Consider the following 22,195-nt stretch of genomic DNA (forward strand, 5'->3'; position numbering starts at 1 on the left):
TTTGGTTAAGATCTAAGACTTTCATGATGATGACCAAGATATTCTTGATCCTAAAAACTTGTAAAATGAACCAAGAACTTTACCATTAGAATGAGATCCTATCTAGAAAAACATTGGAAAGCAAAACATGTCAAACAAAGTTGACCAATTTCAAAAACATCTAGAACTATTCATATTCAAGAGATTACCATCAGAATGAGATCATATCTCTGACTCTGAACTGCAAGCACAACTTCGACACCATTATTCACAACAACTATGTCATGACCTACAAAAAACCTTCACGTGGTCTTGATCTAACCTGGATAACATAGATCAATATCATACAACAGCTAACACTTGTACAAGAGAGAAATTGGAACAAGTGCAATTAATGATAATTAGTTCAGAGCCATTAAACAAACAGGAACTCTACCTGGTTTATGAAAATAAGAAGAGTTTGGGAGTGGCATAATGAGGAATGAACTTTTCGTAGTGCTTGTGTCATCAATCCTGATTGTACCTCTGGTAAAGAGCCATTTATAGCACCATCAAGTTTACATTGGGAAACAAGAGCTGCTACCTGCAGAAGTCATCAGCTTATGTGAAGGAAAAGAAGTGAACTCGCAACTAAATGAAATAATTACTAACCGCGAAAGAACAATTTCCAGCAATAGAATACCAAGAAAGTGTATAACTGATCCAAGAGTAGTACCACCTCACAGTTCCTCTTGTATACAGGAAAACAAATTTTCAGCATTTCCTTATATGAAGAGAACTCTCTATAGAAAATAGTCAAGTGTTCTTGCAATGTCACCAATAATACTTTTAATTAATATTGTACTGTTCAATCCCAATTAAAGATATACAGAAAAGCAGAGCACATTTATTCACAAATACAAGATTTATATGATTTACATGTAAAGCCCACATCTTTAGTTTCCTTTCGGTGCTAAAGAAGTCATTTTAACCAAATTTACATAAAAGATAATAGAGTACTAATGATAATTCCATTTGCCCACGGATTTTAACAGAAGTCCATCCTTGTACTCAACTTAGTTAGGACAAATAATAAATTGAGGGACTTCACAATTCAAGCACTCCAACAATATATCAGTCACATAATGGGTATTAATGGGACAAGTTATGATATTGTTGTGACTTAAAATCCAACTGAGTGAGCCATTTTTGTTGCAGAAAGACGCCCCTAGATTGATCGAGAATGCTAAACTACGAAGATTCAAAACAGGGATCAAACAACCCACCGAAGGCTTGCTGAGATGGTAAGGATATACCAAAATGAAAAATGATTAAACCGAATGATTAGAGACAACCAAAGAATAGAGTTGGTAAGTAGGACTAAAGAATTGCTCCGCTTGATTAGTTGGATCAATTCTAAACTAATTGTTTTCTGGATCTCATTGTAATTTTTACCATCTCAACCGTTTGTTTGATGGAGAAGACTTTGAGTCTCTACTGTTTTGTATATGTTTTGTATAGTTTTACAGAACCATAGTCTGATTTTTGTAAAAAGTCGTGACTATCATAAATGTAGTCGACTAAATTAGGGCTATAAACGGATGCTTATCAGTTCAGATACAGTAATATCTGAATTCGACGGATGTTCTAAATTCTATCCGAATTTGAATCCGATTATCCTATCAACGATTTTTTTAAAAACTCATAGACTATTTTTTTAATTTTTATTTTGTCATTTAATATATAAAATAAAATACATATTTTTTATAATTCAAAATTTTATTCAATTCATCCAATTTTTAATTTCCTGACTTTATTGATCTTTTGCCAATTATTTTTCGAAGCTTTGTATTACCCCCCGACTTCGTCACTATGTACCTCGAGTCGAGTCGATTGGCTTTTTAGTTGACTCACCCCTTAACTTTCCTAAGTGTTATGCTAGAATATCATGCATCCAATGCAAAATAAAAGACACACAGAGATTTACGAGGTTCACCCATTTATGGGCTACATCCTCGGAGTGCGATCAATCTTCTTTATTTAGTATGGGTTTACAAAAGTATTTTTTTTTTTTTTTTTGTCTTTCTCTCGAATTGTTATAAATATCTCAAGAAAATTTATCAAATAATTCGCTCATGTCGGCATCCGTCCATTCTCTTGCTTCGTCAAGAATCGCTAATTCTGAAGAAAATGGTTCTTTGTGTAATTGTCTTGAGTCATCTTCTGTCCATTCCAATAAATGGTGATCTTGCTCGGCTACCATATGAATATTGCTGGCTTGTTGTTGGAGTGAATTTACAATAACGTCCTCGTTGGATGTGGAAGCAAGCCTTCTATTTATTTCATCCATTGAAATGCCACAGTGTGACAACCAATCAAAACGATCTCTTAAAATATCTTGTAAATGATTGTCTTGTGTCGTCATGGCCACCATCACTGGTAATGTTGATTCCATCATTGGTACTACTAATGCTGATGGAGCTTCATTTGATTTCTTCACGTTCTCGTGAATCCGACATACGACCCAGTCTTCCAACTGCATGTTAACAATAAAGAAATTAATTATTATCATGAAATTAAATATTAATCAAAAATAGAAGAAGAAGAAGAAAGATCCATACATTGATTTTCTTCAAGTTGTTCAGCCGTTTCGTATGCGAGCTCTCAATGATTAGGTATTCATGCATAATCCAATTGGTTTTTTGGTGAGACTTCCCTCTAAAGAACACCAAAGTTCTCTTGCACCCAATTATCTCTTTCTTGAGATAGATTTGTTTATCACCCGTAGTCCTCCAAAAACCATCAACCGTAAGACGATTTGGACGTTTCCCATTGGGATGCTTTCGATACCTTTGTGTGAAGAAGTAAAAGTCTTTCTCCATTTGAAGTTTGTACATCTCTGTTCAATTAATTAACAAATAAATAATTAAAAATTAATTAAACTTCATCTCTCAAAAAAAAAAAAAATAAATAAATAAATAAATAAATAACAAGAACAACCAACAACCAACATCCAAATTTATTTATGAGAGTGAAACCTGCGAGATTTTCAGGATTGTATTGGTAGAGATTCTCTTCTGGAATTTTCTTACAAGGTAATTCTTGATCCAAAATTTTTTTGAGAAGATAATCCAATATTAATTCTTGATCGGTAGGACAGAAACGATAACCCGGTGGAAGCATGAAGCATTCTTCTTCTTGAACATTAACACGTCCTCTTTCTTGATATTCCATCTTTTTGTTCTTGATTCTTTAGATTTCTTGTATGTACGTACGTACGTAGTAGAAGGACCGATTGGAATTTGAAACTACTTCCAAGTTAAACTAAACAGCTGGAAAAAACCCAATCGCAATCTTCTTCTCTCAAGCCTACGTTGAATGGATCTCTCACGTGTATGATGTATTCGGAGATAGAAAATGGATTTTTATAGAAGAGTAGGGATCCAGAATGGTGTCCCCTACTTAAACAAGGTAAGATGGCACCCATCTTATGCCACGTGTAATCTTTTTGAGACCTATTGACCGTTGGATGTGTGGTCTATCCCTTGGAGAATCTACCTCTTGAAAAAGAGTTTAAATCCATCGATTATAAGACAATTGCCATAATCAATTGATGCACAGCACATCACCAATCAAGGGATTGACCAAATATCCATACCGTCAGTGGGTGTCCCCAAAAATTCAACCATTTACTTATTTTATTTTTTTAAATTGGGGTTTAATAAGTGAAAGTTGGGGTGCCAAGAGAAGATCCCTTAGTTAATTATTTGTTTGTTACAATGGGAAAAATGCTTGTTATACTATTTGATATACCATCCCCTTTTTTGAGAAATATTGATTAACATGACTACTTCGTGTCAATAGATAAGATAATCGGTATTTATATATGCTAGTTAGATCTCTTATTGTATTGTTCATTAGAGCAATCAATTCAGACCCATCGAGATACATACAACTAGCTATTTCTCAGGGTCATCCAAGAATATATCATTTGAAAATTTATCAATAATCTAACATCCATCAATGAGGGCTTAAATTCGGTCGATCCAACTATATCCATACCCATGTCTAAATTATTTATCTTAATCTACATCCGTATTTGACTTAGAAGAGAGATCGTTTTTTTTTTTTTTTTTTTTTTCTTTTGTTTGGAAGGGCATATGGAGATTTGAAGGTGTGACCAAGGGAGCAAACCCAGTCGCCCTTACCTATCTCAGCTAATCCCTGGTGGATAAGAAAAGAAAGATCTTAAGGTTGAAGAAAAGAGACATATCTTTAACAAGAAAAATCAACGGCATTTCTCGAAATGAGGGTATTTAAGTTATTAAACATTTTTATTTGACTTGGTCGAGCTGACTCCCAAGGTTTTAACTTGACTTGACTCGATGGACATTCAAGTTGAATCGAGTTTTCAGATTTAAAACTATGTTTTTGAGTGGTTTTGGGTCGTTAGAATTGAATGGGTTTACCATTAGTAAGTAATTGAATAGATTTAATATTGTGTTTTTTTGTAACAATGTTGCAGGTTGCTCCTTTTCTTTTTGTAATGATCTTCACTACTGAAAATATATTGCAGGTTGCTCCTTTTCTCTTATTGTCTTTCCATTGTAATTTATAATGCACTCTTCTTCCCTCATATTTTACCTTTTATTTTTCTCTTTTGTAAGTGATTCCTTCCTTCGAGCAGCACAAGCTTCTTATGACTTAACTTATCATATCCAACTTACATGTCTACATCCAAATCAAAATATATTTCACTTGACAAGTTATAAACATGCAGTCTGATTTGTAGGCCCCAAGTCTAGAGTTGGAGTTCTTGACCAATCCAAATGCTCTTTCAAAGTGAGAATAACCACAAGTAAATTCATTATAAATAGAAAGAACCAATACAGTGAATGCTTCTGAAGTTCTTTTATTGGATATGTTCCCACTACGTCATAAGGGGCAATAAATGACTGCTCTTTTACCGTCGCAAGAACAGTCGTTTTAAAAGGAGTTGTGTTTTAATTGTGATTACCAATAAAAGTCAGGAAAAACGGTTGTCTTAGACAGTCGTTTTTTTGGATTTATAATTTTTAAAAAAAAATTTATTTTTTCTTCATTTATAAATTGAAAAAATGAATCATTACAATCGGAAAAAATGTGCCCTGTTGACACCTAACGTGGTTATAGGACCAGAACACCATTCTGGATTGCAGCTCTTTTTTTCTTTCCTACAAACTAATGCAAATTTCAGAAAATGTTCAAATAGATTAAAGGCCAAATAACGGAAAAATATGCAAGAATCTAGTGTGCTCCCTATTACTATATATCAATCAACATTTTAATCCTCTGCAGACCATTAGCCATATTATTATAATGAGGGCAAGGAATGCCGTTCCAACCATCAGCTTCAACCTGAGCTTTTGAAGCCACATCTTCCTCCGAAGTTGCCTACCCTGCCTCTGGAAGCTATTTGCCGGAAAACAGGATATGCATCCTCTGCCCCTGAGAGAACGGAATTAACCTGTTACATAGTAACGATAACAGGATGAAACAAGACATTTTGCATTGTACGGTGCAAGACTTTGATCACAAAGTTTACAAGAAGATGACAAGTTACAAGGATAATCCTTGTACCAGATATATTTCTATACAATCTAGGTGATGAAGTGCATCAATGATTGGAATTGAGCACATTTTACTAGTTTTAGGATTCAGCTGCTTTACTGATAATGGGAGAAGCATAATTGGCAATTGCTGCATCTGGGGATTGTCTAAGGCGTCCAACAATCGAGTACAGCTCTGATGAGTGAAGGAATTGTCTGCATAGAGGGTGGGCACACATTTTCGCTAATAAGAAGAGAGTGATCTTTAGAGGTGACCCATTTACTGCATCCCTTCTACTCAGACCCAAAGCTACAGTTGAAGAGTCGGAGACAAGCTTTAACAAAGCCTGCAGAGAGCAAACAATGCAGTTAAAATGTCAAGGAATCTAGTGTCATGTATGATACTCTAGGCTGTAGGCTCAATCGAAAGCCTTAACTGGTTAACCACGAACATGCCCCCTCCCCAAACAAAAAAATAATAATAATAAATAAAATTTTCCTCCCATTTAACGTTTATAGCTAAAATGAATGTTATTAAGATCATTTAACTCCTTCCTCACTTAAACTAGTAAATTTGAAATGCATGATAGTCTGTGTAGCGTCAATTAGAAATGTTTTTAGGTGACAGATTTATAATGGTGGATAAAGAAAAAATGATTGAGAGACTTTTTAAAAACTTGAGCTTTATGTGAGAAGCATTAGTACTGGAGAGACGCAAGTCAATGGACTTTAGACAAGCCATCAAATCTCCATGTTTGTTAATAACATTTGAGGCTAACAGCCCACCACACGAAGGCCAAAAAGCCACCCCATGCTCGTTTAAGACATAGATTAAACTGACAGATTTAAGACTGGAAAGCAGAATGTACATAACTGACAGACCTGTATCGCTCCCTTAGAAACAACATCTTCACAGAGCTTGCTGGAGTTACGGACAAGATTACTGAGGGCACCTGCTGCATTTGCTTTGGACTTGTCTTCTTCCACTGAAAACAGAAGATTAATGAGTAGCGGAATGGATCTCCCGAGTTTCCTCTTAAACAGGTCATTGTGGTACACAGCGTTGCCAATCTGGAGAGATGAGAATGTTAGATCAACAACATTTGTTAAAGGTCAATATCACATAAATGTATGTTTTCTTCAGATATAATATCATTAGCTTTCAAACAAATCAGTAAATAGAATTAGGGCCATGAAGTCATGGTCGATGAAGTCACGGAAAGCAGTAACTCCACAAGAAAGACAATGACATATTGGAGAAACAGTCCATACAACACCTTTAGGTGATAACCCAACTTGATCCTTTGAGCCATCTAATTCTTGAAGATTGTCAGCTAATAAACAAATAAGGAGATGAGGTATACCATTTGCACATGCCTGTTGAACGGCTAATGGCCCTTCCCACTTAAGTCTGATTTCCATCAAACCAACACACCCATCTCTAAGGCCATGCCAATATGAGAGCATACCATTCTGGTTAGCAATTACTTCATTTGAGGATTGGATACTTACGAGGCCACATAGTGTGGAAGTCGGACGGATCAAAGGAATGGCAGTTTCAGAGACGGGGGATTCAGAAGGAACTCCACTTTCAAGGGATAGAACAGCTGCAAGAGCTAGCATGGCCGCTGCACAATGTGGTTGTAAGGATGTCGTCACCATAGTATCATTAGAAGAAGACTAATGGGCAAGGATCGAAAATCGAAAAAGCTGTTTCTTTGCAGAAGTCGTAAGCATGAATGATGCAGAAACTCTTCCAGACACCTTCAGACATTGTGCTATAGTTGCAAGGGTAAGACAAGAATACAGAACCACGACACGTGCGCTGGATATTTTGAACTTTTGATTAGTTGTTTACAAACTCTAAATACTACAGTCCAATTAGAATTAAAGAAATCAACTTTATATCATGTATAATTTAAAGGTTGGAGGATGAATGAAACTGAAAATATTGTAATGTGAAATTATGCAACAATGAATAGATTCCAAAACATAAATTTGACGAATTGCATGTCAGCTGCCTATATGGTCGAAATAAACATATATATATACACTTGTGTGTGTGTGATAGAAGCTGAAAACATTCCCATATGACCCATCAAGTGATTAAGCATATTCTCATCTTGGTATTCGCCATATGCAATCAACTACTTGGCATCAGCTATTATAGCTACAACCCTAACTGTTGGCTGTTTCAAAGCTGCCATGGAGGAAGCTACTGTGCTGCAAATATCTCAAATGAAATGGCTCCTCAGTATAAAGTGAAAAACAAACTTAGTATAAACATGAGCATTGACCTTCTAAATGACTCAAAGTTGATGAAAACATCAGCAGTTGGATGTGAAAGACAGGCTGCTTCAATGCTATGCTACGAATCAGAGCATCTTTAAAAACTGAAATTTGAATTATTGTATGACCAGTAACAAGAACAAAAATTCCAATGTATTTAAAAAAAAAATTGAATTAATTGCTCAAAACTATCAAAGAGTGATAAAAAAATATCCATAAAATATTCTTAACATTGTCGTAGGGTCATTATTAAAAGTAGCACTTGCCCACCACCGTTAGATGCATCATAACAATGTCTTTTTAAATCATGATCAAGAAAGCAAACCTAGGTACATAGAAAAACTTGTGGGTTCTAGCATGTCTATGGTATCATCACCCATAGATTTTAGGGTAAGCTAGTTAGCACCTTCAATATTCTATACCCTTGTTCAACAGTTAAAAATTATATAAACTACTTTGAGAAATTGAAAGAAACTATAGGAAGTATGAGTGTAGGGAAACCACTTGGGGCTTACACATTTCAAAAGTCACAGAACTTTATAAATGGGATTGTTCATAAGGTAAATTAATTTACTCGAGTAAATTCTTTCCAAATTTGGGTTTCAGGGTTTAAAGAGGCCAATGGGGCTGGAAATACACATGTTGGCATATTAAATACACTTTTTTTTTAAACTAAACTATATATATAATGAAATCACCTAGAAGGGAAGTTTTATCAATTTTAGATCAAGTTCATATGCGGTAGAGTGTCACCTTGACGTGGTGGAAGTCACCACTACAATACAGGAACTTAGGCATTACCTTGCAGTTCATACAAGTACAACAACCATAACTTGAAACCAATATGGCTGATTAGTCCAGAATAACAGTTCTCAGACCTAAATATTCATTTCTAATTAGTCTGCATCACACAAAAAAAAAAGAAAAAAAGAAAAAAAAAGGATATCTATTATGGTCATATTGGAATCCTTGAAGTGCCGAATTTGGAAACAAACCAAAGATTTGACCCCGACTTCGGTGTTACCTACTCAAACTTAGTTTTGAATAACTCAAACACATAAAACCTTTCCAATTATGAAAGAAAAATCAGAGAACTACATTAAATATTTCTCAATTCTTGAATGGTTCAAGGTGTTACTTGATATCGACAATCCAATATGGGCATGCAATCTGATACAAGGTTGAAGGAAGCACATACAATGGTTTCACTCTTACAATGTTCAGTTTACATTGTACTCGAGTTAGAAGTTAAGGTTAGAGTCCAGCTTCCTAACACACTACAATAATCAGCCATAACCACAGCAGATGGAAGACATTCTATTTAGTGATGTGCAGCAATACTAAGATTTAACATGGCAGTGCAACTATGTTATAGCACTTCAATACTCATAAATCTTACAGCAATAATAAATCTTATGTTAGTCCAACTGAATTCATCTAAATTACAGAGTATAACACCAATGTAGCATATGAGAACATGAAGGTAATGCAACTACAAATGCATCAAAGAAAATAGTCAATAAGTAAAGTTGTCATTTTTTTACCACTTTTGCGTTACTTCAATCATAAAGATCCTCATCATGTACCCATTCATCCACACTAAAATCAGGAAATGAACGACAACCATTCGCATAAAACCATTGACCTTTCTCAATGATCGCCCAAATTAATCTTTTTTTTTCTTTCGACCACCAATTCAGGTGCAAAAGTACTAGTTTACATTTATAATTATTAGGTCTATAAGGAGTGAGCCAAACATTCATGGATCTATAGGCAAAGAACATGACAAGACTTATAGATGCTTAGGATACCACTAGGAAGATGGAGATATTGGTGAGGATGTGTGACAAAGAATAAGAGGTAGGTGACTGAAGTAGAAATGTGCTTCTGAAGTATTATGTGACTGGCATGTACCAAAAAACTACATGCAAATTTACAAAACAACAATAATACCAAACTAATTACAAATACTGACCTGATCGAACTTTGATAGCTGATCCACAGCATCATTCCCAACCAGTGCTTCACCGACAAACAGGACCAAGTCTGGCTTGTAGAGGTAGATCAGTTTGGAGAGTGCTCTCATCAATGGTTCATTATCCTGAGAACATAAATACTTCTCTTACTTACACAGTTCAACATACCTATACAAAACAAATTTGCAACATTGCAAGAACCAAACTGATATAACTGTGCTAATTCCAGTAAGAGAACATGTCCTATACACAGCAAAAAAACAGTCCATGAGAGAGGACATGTGGCAAATACATGGGAAACAACACCACCATTAAGACTAGTCAGGTCTTCTATGTCCAAAATATACCTCACTTGATCATCATAATAATCCTATTTTCACAGAAAAATGTCAATAGAGAAGGTTAGGATTAGAGATTGATCAATTATTTGGCAATTTGGCAAAAGGACATCTGGTTCAGAACCATCAAGTGTTTGGTTTTCCTAGTCCCATCTAAAAGCGTGCCACATATTTAAATGATGCAGACAAAAATAACCCTCCAACATGAATTAATCTATGTTGTAGCAATCCCAAACTATCTAAGATTAAGGTAGCAAGCATATGATCCGAAGAGACAAGCCTTAACAGATGATGAGGAGAATATCGTGGAACTCTCTAGAAGTTAATATTGTACCTGCATTTGTCCAGCTGTATCTATAAGAACAACATCTGAACCATTGCAAGTAGCCTCCTGGATGGCTTCCTTTCCAACAATTGCGGGATCTTTTTCATAGCCCTTCTCAAATATGGGAATCTGGAGAAAAGGCAGTACATTGGGTATGATTCACTCAGTACAACCAAGATTGCAACAAATACAACATTTACAAATTTCTCCTCCTTGGGCCAACAGAGGCCCAAAGGTTGAACATTATTGGACAGTGTGATTCCTACCTGGAGTCTACGTGCATGAGTCCGAAGCTGCTCAATGGCTCCTAACCGGAATGTATCACAAGCAGCCATCATGACACTGACCAGTATGCAACCTGCAGAATAATGACATTCCAAAAATTGTTTATTTTAGTGAGGAAGGTAGGTGGATGAGTCATCGCTTGATAAAACTATGTGGCAGGCAATTAGAGTTGACTGGTTTAATCATGTACTGTCAAAAAAATTAATCAGTTCATAGCAAGTACTAAAATTTCATCCATGTATGTGTTGAGTGTAAAGAAATTCTAAAACAAACATCTCTCAGCACATGGATCATACTGTAAAGAAGATTTAGTGGTTTAGATCGAATATATGCTACTTGTAAACAACAGGGCTAATTTAATACATACAATTTTTTGCCAAAATCCAAATGAGTCTTCTCCCTTTCTCTCCCCCAAAAATGGTTATAAAGGATTTTTAACATAGTATATGTTGCTGAAGACATTCTTTCAACTTTTTAAAGGTGACAGGCTTTGATACAAGTGAGTCCATACCATTTGCTAGACACTCATCTGCGCTCTCTGCCAATGCATTTGCTGTCATCTGTGATATGTATAACCAATTCCGTTAGTCAACATATATGTATTGCAAACACTCATAAAAAATTCTAAGACGGTATGAAACTTTATATATGTGTGTGTGTGTGGGGGGTTGTGTCAAAATCTGACACGTCCAATGCGGATACGTGACCCTTTTAAAAAGTCCACGCAACATAGATTTAATTGTACTCTTTTTTGGATGATTGGAATAGAACATAAATAAAGATTCAGAAATTAAATATAAATATATATATATGTACAGGGTCCCGATCAGCACCAAAAATTTTAGCCAAGTATTTTTGTCCTACATGGGTTAGAAGTTTTGGAATGGGCAGATTTTTGGTGAGGATGATCTTACACCTCACCAAAAATCAGCCCATTCCAAAACTTCTAGCCCCATGTTTACAAGTTGAAAAATCGTGGACCGTCAATTTTTTGTAAATCATTTTTGATGGGGTTAGAAATGTTGGAATGGGCTGATTTTTGGTGATGATGATCTCCTCACCGTAGAGATCATCCTCACCAAAAATCAGCCCATTCCAAAACTTCTAACCCATGTTTTGAAAAATGTTTTGCCAAAATGTTTGGTGCTGAACATTTCCCATATGTATATATATATATATTGGATGGTAATGTTCATCCAATCAGATCAAATTTTTTATCAAGAGCATCACTTAAGTTGGACCCATCAAAAGGCACAGGCAGGTTCAACCCGATCCCTTGATGGTAATGAATCTGAAGAAGGCTCGGGTCAGTCAATTCTGGCTTCTACAGCGGCATCCCAGTTTCCACTTTCCTCATAAGATCATGTCAACCTTGTTGCTTGAAGACCATCCATCACTGGCATGCATACATCCTGAATGGTATTACAAACAATTATGAATATAACTTGCTTGTACAAGTCTCAACGCTTGCAAGCTAAATCTGCTCGATCCTACTTCCATCAAAGAACATGTATGGAACTCTGCTTGAATAACAAGTTATTGACCCAATATAAGAAGGAGCCCTATTGTGCAGGTTGAAGGCTTAAAAAGGATGATTGGAAGGCACATACTTTAACCGAAAAACTTGGTTCCAGATAGCACAGCATGAGAAGACATGGTTAGTTTGGTTAAGATTTAAGACTTTCATGATGATGACCAAGATATTCTTGATCCTAAAAACTTGTAAAATGAACCAAGAACTATTCAGATTCAAGAGATTACCATTAGAATCAGATCATATCGAGAAAAACATTGGAAAGCAAAACATGTCAAACAAAGTTGACTAGTTTCAAAAACATCTAGAACTATTCATATTCAAGAGATTACCATCAGAATGAGATCATATCTCTGACTCTGAAGTGCACGCACAGCTTCGACACCATTATTCACAACAACTATGTCGTGACCTACTTAAAATCTTCACGTGGTCTTGATCGAACCTGGATAACATAGATCAATATCATCCAACAGCTAACACTAATAAACACAATTCATCCCTCATGTACAAGAGAGAAATTGGAACAAGTGCAATTGATGTTAATTAGTTCAGAGCCATTAAACAAACAGGAAATCTACCTGGTTTATGAAAATAAGAAGAGTTTGGGACTGGCATAATGAGGAATGAATTTTTCGTAGTGCTTGTGTCATCAATCGTGGTTGTACCTCTGGGAAAGAGCCATTTATAGCACCATCAAGTTCACATTGGGAAACAAGAGCTGCTTACCTGCAGAAGTCATCAGCTTATGTGAAGGAAAAGAAGTGAACTCACAACTAAATGAAATAATTACTGACCGCGGAAGAACAATGTCCAGCAATAGAATACCAAGAAAGTCTATAACTGATCCAAGAGTAGTACCACCTCACAGTTCCTCTTGTATAAACCCAGGACAAACAAATTTTCAGCATTTCCTTATATCAAGAGAAATTTTTACGTAGTAAATATAAAATTATTAGTCAAGTGTTCTTGCAATGTCACCAATAATACTTTTAATTAATATTGTATTGTTCAATCCCAATTAAAGATATAAAGAAAAGCAGAGCACATTTATTCACAAATACAAGATTTATATGATTTACATGATGTTCTCGTAAAGCCCACATCTTCAGTTTCCTTTCGGTGTTGAAAAAGCCATTTTGATCAAATTTACATAAAAGATAATAGAGTACTAATGATAATTCCATTTGCTCATGGATTTCACAATCATAAATGGTTTTAGCCTTGGAGGTTTTAACAGAAGTCCATCCCTATACTCAACTTAGTTAAGACAGAAAATGAATGAAGGGACTTCACAATTCAAGCACTCCAACGATATGTCGGTCACATAATGGGTATTAATGGGCCAAATTATGATATTGTTGTGACTTAAAATCCAATTGAGCAAGTCACTTTTATTGCAAAAAGACGCCCCTAGATCGATCAAGAATGATAAACAACGAAGATTCAAAATAGAGATCAAACAACCCACCGAGAGCTAGCTAAGATGGTAAGGACGGACTGGGTGTGCTCCCCAGGTCTTGACTTCGAATCTCTATATACTCTTCCACAAGGCCATATTTAAACGCCTATATAGTAGGGACACCCAAAATATCAAGAATACACCCAAAAAACACAAGTTAGGGCCATAAATCAATAAATTTTCACATGCGTTGTGTTCTCCGTAAATCTTACGACGAATCGGTTTACAACCTTCTCATTAGCATGGCAAAATGATTTATTAGTTTGACCACTTTAACAAATGAAAAATCAATCTAATGGTTAGGCCCAAAATGAAAAATGATTAAACCAAATGACTAGAGACAACCAAAGAATAGAGTTGGTAAGTATTACCAAAGAATTACTCCACTTGATTAGTTGGATCAATTCTAAACTAATTGTTTTCTGTGGATTGCATTGTAATTTTAACCATCTCAACCATTTGTTTGATGGAGAAGACATTTGAGTCTCCACTGTTTGTATAATTTTATAGACCCATAGTCTATGATTTTTTTAAAAAGTCGTGATTATCATAATGTAGTCAACTAAATCACGATATTTTCAAAAAGTCGGGTAGTTTTTGAAAAATCACTTTAATCATAATCAACAATTTTTTGAAAAACTCATAGATTATTTTTTTAATTTTAATTTTATCATTTAATATATAAAATAAAATACATATTTTTTATACTTCAAAATTTTATTTAACGTATCCGATGTTTAATTTCTTGATTTATCGATCTTTTGCCAATTATTTTTCGAAGCTTTCAATTACCAAATTATTCTCGAACCCGACTTTGTTGCTATGTACCTCGAGTCGACTCGATTGGCTTTTTAGTTGACTCACCCCTTAACTTTCCTAAGTGTTATGTTAGAATATCATGCATCCAATGCAAAATAAAATAAACACATAGAGATTTAAGAGGTTCACCCATTTAAGGGCTACATCCTTGGAGTGCGATCGATCTTCTTTATTTAGTATGGGTTTACAAAAGTTTTTTTTTTTTTGTCTTTCTCTCGGAGTCGTTATAAATATCTCAAGAAAATTTATCAAATAATTCGCTCATGTCGGCATCTGTCCATTCTTTTGGTTCGTCATCAATCGCTAATTCTGAAGAAAATGGTTCTTTGTGTAATTGTCTTGAGTCATCTTCTGTCCATTCCGATAAATGATGATCTTGCTCAATATTGCTGGCTTGTTGTTGGAGTGAATTTAGATTAACGTCCTCGTTGGATATGGAAGCAAGCCTTCTATCTATTTCATCCATTGAAATGCTACTTTGTAACAACCAGTCAAAACGATCTCTTAAAATATCTTGTAAATGATCATCGTGTGTCGTCATGGTCACCATCACTGGTACTGCTAATGCTGATTCCATCATTGGTACTACTAATGCTGGTGGAGCATCATTTGATTTCTTCACATTCTCATGAATCCGACATACGACCCAGTCTTCCAACTACATGTCAACAATAAAGAAATTAATTATTAATCTAAAATAAAAGAAGAAGAAGAAAGATCCATACATTGATTTTCTTCAAGTTGTTCAGCCGCCTCGTATGAGAGCTCTCAATGATTAGGTATTCATGCATAATCCAATTGGTTTTTTGGTGAGACTTCCCTCTAAAGAACACCAAAGTTCTCTTGCACCCAATTATCTCTTTCTTGAGATAGATTTTTTTATCACCGGTAGTCCTCCAAAACCCATCAACCGTAAGATGATTTGGACGGTTCCATTGGGATGCTTTCGATCCCTTTGTGTGAAGAAGTAAAAGTCTTTCTCCATTTGAAGTTTGTACATCTCAGTTCAATTAATTAATAAATAAATAATTAAAAATTAGTGTTCTAATTAAACGCCATCTCTCAAAAATAACAAGAACAACAAATATCCAAATTAACGAGAGTGAAACATGCGAGATTTTCAGAGTTACGTGATTCGGCAAGATTGCTCACATCCACAAGAGGTGATGATAATTCTTTGTTGATGAAAAACTTCAAAAGTATAATTTTTTTTAGAGTTTATGAACTTGGAATATATATGAAGTCCTAGGGCAAAACTTGCATTATCTAATGACAAAAATTCCCCTAAAGTTGTAGGGACGCCCAAAATATCAAGAATACACCCAAAAAAACACAAGTTAGGGCCATAAATCAATAAATTTTCACATACGTTGTGTTCTTCGTAAATCTAACGATGAATCAATTTACATCCTTCTCATTAGCATGGCAAAATAATTTATTGGTTTGACCACCTAGACAAATGAAAAGTCAATCCAATAGTCTGAGTTTAGGCCCAGAATGAAAAATGATTAAACCAAATGACTAGAGACAACCAAAGAATAGAGTTGGTAAGTAGGACCAAAAATAAGTGTTAAACAAACTTAGCGTTGGAGGTTTTAATAGATGCCTATCCCTGTACTCAACTTAGTTGGGACAAAGAATGAATGAAGGGACTTCACAATTTAAGCACTTCAACGATATATCGGTCACATAATGGGTATTAATGGGCCAAGTGATCATATTGTTGTGACTTAAACTCCAATTGAACAAGTCATTTTTGTTGCAGAAAGACGCCCCTAGATTGATCAAGAATGATAAACTACGAAGATTCAAAACAGAGATCAAACAACCCACCGGGGGCTAGTTGAGATGGTAAGGACGGACTGGGTGTGCTCCCCAGGCCCTGACTTCGAATCTCTATATACTCTTCCACAAGGCTATATTATCAGATGGGTAATTGATTGGAGGGAACTGTTCATGCATTAATGCAATTTAACATAAAAAACACAAATCTTACTAGTTTTTCATGAATCCCTAGTTGAGACTATGTTATTCATGAATCTCCTACAGTTTTCAATAGTTCCATAACCACCTAAACAAGTTCAAATTTGAAGAAAGAAAAACAACAATATTCTGACTTACTTCTATAAAAATAAAATATTAAGAGAAAATAAATCCCATAATAGAAAATATGAGAGATTAAAAATCTATTGTTAAAAGGATTTATGATTTGAAAAACAACTGAAAATTGTAGATTGGTATTTGTCATGCCCACCACCCCACAAATCATCATCCATACACATACATATGGTAAACCCATAGCTGTGAATAGGACAGTTTATCAACAAATTCATTGCTCATAATGTTTTTATGTAGACAAACAATAGGAATGCAAAACGATAGTTACAAGAATTAAAGATTCATACAAAAGCAGAGCACATTTGTTCACAAATACAAGATTTATATGATTTACACGATATTCACGTAAAGCCCACATCTTCAGTTTCCTTTCGGTGTTGAAGAAGCCATTTTGATCACATTTACATAAAAGATAATAGAGTACTAATGATAATTTCATTTGCCCACGGATTTTGTGATCATAAATGGTTTTAGCGTTGGAGGTTTTAACAGAAGTCCATCCATGTACTCAATTTAGTTGGGACAAAGAATGAATGAAGGGACTTCACAATAGATTGATTCTTCAAATCTCAGTCCTAACAGAAAATCCTCAGTTGAGGTCAATCCTAAAGGATAAGGATCTGCTCCTCCTTTATTTCAGGAATACCAATATTTTAGGAGTTAACAAATCAATGTAAATCTATAACAGATTTGCAACAAATCTTCTTTGTATCTCTTTATATTTGTTGTACCTTAATCACTGAGCATGTAGTGATACAGTCCTTTTATGGTATCTGAGCAACAAACGTTTGATACGTTTCTTGATCCATCTTCATTAACAAAACTCTGCACATGGATGCCTCTTCTTCCATCACTACATCTCCACCTACCAAGAATCATTCAAACATCTCTCATCTTATTAGCTTAAAACTTGATCAGAACAACTATCTTTTGTGGAAATCACAGTTTTTGCTGATTTTGAAGAGCAATGATCATGTTGGTTTTATTGATGGCACAACATCGTGTCCTACCAAGTTTACTCGACAACTGCAGATAGCGGATTGCAACCTCATCAAGTCAATGATGCTTATCTTGCTTGACAAAAGCAAGATCAATTTCTTCTAAGCTGGATCAATGCCACACTGATAGAAGGTATTCTAGCCCAAGTTGTAGGGCTATGTGACCCGCAATCTGTATGGGTCGCTCTTGAGATGATATTTTTGTCTCAATCACAAGCACAAGTGATGCAGTTTGGCCGACAATTACAGACTTTAAAAAAGGGTAATACCTCTGCAATGGATTACTTACACAAGTTCAAGATTACTGCTAATAAACTAGCTACTATAGGCAAACCAGTTGATGACTTTAATCTTGTCACATATGTCTTGGAAGGACTTGGACCTGAATATGGTCCATTTGTCACCTCTGTTTCTCATAAAAGAACCACCCATTACTATGAGAGAACTCTATGGTTCATTGATTAGTGAAGAAATTTGTATCACAAGCTCTTTTTCAACGAATGCAACTGAAGCTACTGCCTTTGTGGCTAACCGCTCTCCCTTACATTCACAACGGGGAAACTACTTTGGTTGAGGGGCCTCTCACTCATTTAGTAGAGGTCGTGGTCGTGGAAAAGGTCACAATGTTAATGGCGGTCAACATGTTGGACAACCACATACCAATCCGACTTCTACTTGTCTTATTTGATAGATTTGTAACAAAGTTGGGCACTCTGCCCTTGATTGTTACCATCGCCTTGATCACTCATATCAAGGACGTGGAATTCCAAATCAACTTAACTCTCTTCATGACCTTCTCCTATTGTTTCTAATAATGGTTTTCGGTATTATTTTTCAATGTTGATAACTATAGCAAATTTTGTTGGCTTTTTCCTCTTCAGCTCAAGCTCTTGCTACCTTTATTAAATTTAAAACTCATACTGAAAACCTCTTGAATGCCAAGATTAAATCTCTCCAAACTGATGGAGGGGGTGAATTCACAAGTAATTCCTTTCGTAATTTTTTATCCCTCGATGGCATCCACCATCGCATGACATGTTCCTACACTGCAGAACACAATGGGGTAGTAGAACGTAAGCATCGTCATATTGTTGAAATGACACTTGCTCTTCTTGCTCATTCTCACATACCTCCCTTTTATTGGACTGAGGCCTTTCTTACTTCAGTATTTTTGATTAATAGGCTTCCCATGCGTATCCTTAATCACATCTCCCCTTGGGAAAAGTTATTTCATTGAGTCCCTGATTATTCCATTCTTAAGACTTTTGGTTGTGCATGTTATCCATACTTGAGGCCTTATCGAAATCATAAACTTGACTTTTGCACTTCCAAGTGTCTTTATTGGTTATAGTTTGCAACATAAAGGTTATAACTACCTCCATATTCCAAGTGTTTGGGTGTATATTTCACGTCATGTAATTTTTGATGAAAATCAATTTCCATTTAGCTACTCTCCCTACTACCCAATCATCCATCACTATTTCTTCAGTTGGTGTATTTATAGGCCCATTACAATCTTCCTCCCATACGACTTTACCATCCTTACAACCCGATGTCTCGGTTCAATCCAATGAGACCCACCCACCTTCACCAAACCCACCTGCAGCTGCGATTCAGTCCCTACCTACAGACATGGCTTAGTCCAATGTAAACCACCCCTTCATCAATCCCACCATCCACTAACCTCCCTCCCATTGTCATGCCTTCCCAACCTCAACTTATAACTACCTCTAAGCATCACATGATTACTCGATTTCGTGGTACCCGCACACCCAAGACCTATATTGCTACCCATTATCCTCTTGCCCTCATTGCCTCTACTCTACCTATTGAACCTTCTAATTATACCCAAGCATCAAAGGTGGTTGAGTGGCGAGCTGCCATGGCACAAGAGATTGATGCGCTTATCAAAATGGGTTCTTGGTCTTTTGTTCCACCCAAATCTAAACAAAATGTTGTTGGATGTCGTTGGGTTTACTAGATCAAGCAAAAATCGGATGGTATTGTTGACTGCTATAGGGCAAGATTGGTTGCTCAAGGTTATCACCAATAACCTGGTATTGATTACACCGAAACCTTTAGTCCCATAGTTAAGCCTACTACAATACAGTTGGTTTTATCTCTAGCTATCTACTTTAATTGGCCTCTCAAACAACTTGATGTTTCAAATGCATTTTTGCATTGTGAATTAAATCAAGAAGTTCATATGACTCAGCCACAGGGTTTTGTTGATTCTCAACATCCTAACTATGTTTGTCAACTTCTGAAGGCCATATATGGCTTCAAACAAGCACCGTGTGCTTGGTTTATGCGCCTCACTCGATTTCTTGAAGAACTTCATTTTGTGAGCTCTTCTGATGAAACTTCTCTGTTTATACGCAAATTTGATGGCAGCATTACTATTCTTTTGATATACGTACATGATATGATCATTATCGGCAGTTGTACAAGGACAATTGCCCATCTTATTTCTCAAATGAAGACTACTTTTGCTATGAAAAATCTTGGTGATCTCACTTACTTCTTAGGTAGAGAGGTTTCTAGATCATCCAACTCTTTGTTTCTTTGCCAACACAAATCTCCAGTGCCTACTGGTAAAAAATTGTCCAAATATGACGGTATTCCATTATTAGATGGTTCCGAATATCAAAGAATTGTTGGGAGTCCTCAATATCTCACTTTAACATGACTAGATCTTGCCTTCTCTATCAACCAAGTTTGCCAATTCCTGCAATCTCCTACAAGTACTCATTGGCTAGCTATGAAACAAATTTTTCGTTATCTTAAGGGGACTCTTGACTCTAGTATTACTTTTATGCGAGGAACTTCTCCACTATCTCTTCAAGCCTTTTGTGACGCAGATTGGGTAGGTAGCCCAGATGATCGACGCTCTACAATCAATTATTGTTTATTCTTCGCTTCTAATCTCATCTCATGGAATGCCAAAAAGCAACCTATTGTTTCGTGCTCCTCCATTGAGTTTGAATACAGAGCTCTTGCACATACCGCTGTTGAATTATCTTGGGTCCAATCTCTTCTTAAGGATGTACATGTTTATTTATCAGCCCCTTCTCTCGTTTGGTGTGATAATGTAGGGGCTATCTCGGTCGCTGAAAATCCTGTCTTTCATGCAAGAACTAAACACATAGAAGTCGATTATCACTTTGTTCGGGAAAGAGTTCTCAACAATCTTTTGATTGTTCATTACATTTCTACTGTCGACAACTTGGCTGATCTGTTCTCTAAGGGCTTATCATCACCTAGATTTCATCTTCTTGGGAACAAGTCGACTGTTGGTTGTCCCCCTATCAACTTGTGGGGGCAGAATCGGCTACAGAATCTTATCCTAGGACCATTGATTCTCCAAATCTCAGTCCTAACAGAAAATCTTCAGCTGATGTCAATCCTAAAGGACAAGGATCTGTTCCTCCTTTATTTCAAGAATACCAATAATTTAGGAGTTAACAAATCAATGTAAATCTGTAACAAATTTGCAACAAATCTGTTTTGTATCTCTATATATTTGTTGTAACTCTAATCACTGAGTGTGCAGTGATACAGTCCTTTTACAACGAAGATTCAAAATAGAGATCAAACAACCCACAGGGGCTAGCTAAGATGGCAAGGACGGACTGGGTGTGCTCCCTAGGTCCTGACTTCGAATCTCTATATGCTTTCACAAGGCTATATTTAAACGACTACACAGTAGAGGGTGGTGGTACGTGGGGCTCGCCAAGGCAAAAAAAAAAAAAAACAGAGATCAAACAAAAACCCAAGATTTACGTGATTCGGCAAGATTGCCCACGTCCACAGGCAGTGATGATAATTCTTTGTCGATGAAAAGCTACGAAAATATAATTTTTTAAAGCTTATGAACTTAGAATATATATGAAGTCTTAGGCCGAAACTTGCATTATCTAATGAAAAAAATTCCGCCAAAATATCAAGAATACACCCAAAAAACACAAGTGAGGGCCATAAATCAATAAATGTTCATATACGTTGTGTTCTTCATAAATCTTACGACGAATCGGTTTACAACCTTCTCATGCATGGCAAAATGATTTATTAGTTTGACTACTTAAACAAATGATAAATCAATCTAATGGTTAGGCCCAGAATGAAAAATGATTAAACCAAATGACTAGAGACAACCAAAGAATAGAGTTGGTTAGTAGGACCAAAGAATTGCTCCACTTGATTAGTTGGATCTCAACCATTTGTTTGATGGAGAAGACGTTTGAGTCTTCACTTGCACCCAATTATCTCTTTCTTGAGATAGATTTGTTTATCACCCGTAGTCCTCCAAAAACCATCAACCGTAAGACGATTTGGACGTTTCCCATTGGGATGCTTTCGATACCTTTGTGTGAAGAAGTAAAAGTCTTTCTCCATTTGAAGTTTGTACATCTCTGTTCAATTAATTAACAAATAAATAATTAAAAATTAATTAAACTTCATCTCTCAAAAAAAAAAAAATAATAATAAATAAATAAATAACAAGA

At 35.8% G+C, this 22,195-nt stretch overlaps 2 protein-coding genes and 1 long non-coding RNA gene across 3 annotated transcripts in view; all 3 read right to left on the reverse strand.

The window, feature by feature from the left end:
- Nucleotides 1-2,065: 2,065 nt before the first annotated feature.
- LOC147381157 (NAC domain-containing protein 2-like) lies at nucleotides 2,066-3,331 on the reverse strand. Its single transcript, XM_086430785.1, has 3 exons — nucleotides 2,997-3,331; nucleotides 2,580-2,857; nucleotides 2,066-2,494 (listed from the first exon to the last, which is right to left on the reverse strand). Exons 1-3 carry the CDS (start codon nucleotides 3,190-3,192, stop codon nucleotides 2,066-2,068), a joined length of 903 nt encoding a protein of 300 aa, XP_086286911.1. The 5' UTR covers nucleotides 3,193-3,331.
- Nucleotides 3,332-5,236: 1,905 nt separating this feature from the next.
- Nucleotides 5,237-10,822, reverse strand: LOC147381158 (serine/threonine-protein kinase TIO-like). Its single transcript, XM_086430786.1, has 6 exons — nucleotides 10,741-10,822; nucleotides 10,484-10,603; nucleotides 9,811-9,936; nucleotides 7,059-7,371; nucleotides 6,429-6,617; nucleotides 5,237-5,893 (listed from the first exon to the last, which is right to left on the reverse strand). The coding sequence occupies exons 4-6, from the start codon at nucleotides 7,206-7,208 to the stop codon at nucleotides 5,648-5,650; spliced, it is 585 nt and encodes a 194-aa protein (XP_086286912.1). The 5' UTR covers nucleotides 7,209-7,371; nucleotides 9,811-9,936; nucleotides 10,484-10,603; nucleotides 10,741-10,822; the 3' UTR covers nucleotides 5,237-5,647.
- Nucleotides 10,823-14,709: 3,887 nt separating this feature from the next.
- LOC147381159 (uncharacterized) overlaps nucleotides 14,710-22,195 on the reverse strand; it is a 36,248-nt gene continuing 28,762 nt past the window's right edge. Inside the window, exon 4 of the long non-coding RNA XR_015174741.1 lies at nucleotides 14,710-15,232. This is a non-coding gene — a long non-coding RNA (uncharacterized LOC147381159). The remainder of the gene's footprint in view (nucleotides 15,233-22,195) is intronic.

The sequence above is a fragment of the Akebia trifoliata genome, unplaced genomic scaffold, assembly GCF_017979445.1.
Source record: "Akebia trifoliata isolate Shusen 1 unplaced genomic scaffold, ASM1797944v1 Contig00717, whole genome shotgun sequence".
In the NCBI taxonomy this organism is placed as follows: domain Eukaryota; kingdom Viridiplantae; phylum Streptophyta; class Magnoliopsida; order Ranunculales; family Lardizabalaceae; genus Akebia; species Akebia trifoliata.

Coding starts and splice junctions, on each gene's coding strand:
- LOC147381157 (XM_086430785.1), bottom strand. CDS start 3,192: ATGGAATATCAAGAAAGAGGACGTGTTAATGTTCAAGAAGAAGAATGC. Junction 2,858..2,996: donor CAATCCTGAAAATCTCGCAG/GTTTCACTCTCA, acceptor TTAATTGAACAG/AGATGTACAAACTTCAAATG. Junction 2,495..2,579: donor ACAACTTGAAGAAAATCAAT/GTATGGATCTTT, acceptor GTTAACATGCAG/TTGGAAGACTGGGTCGTATG.
- LOC147381158 (XM_086430786.1), bottom strand. CDS start 7,208: ATGGTGACGACATCCTTACAACCACATTGTGCAGCGGCCATGCTAGCT. Junction 6,618..7,058: donor CTTCCACACTATGTGGCCTC/GTAAGTATCCAA, acceptor TCATCTCTCCAG/ATTGGCAACGCTGTGTACCA. Junction 5,894..6,428: donor TTTCTAAGGGAGCGATACAG/GTCTGTCAGTTA, acceptor TGCTCTCTGCAG/GCTTTGTTAAAGCTTGTCTC.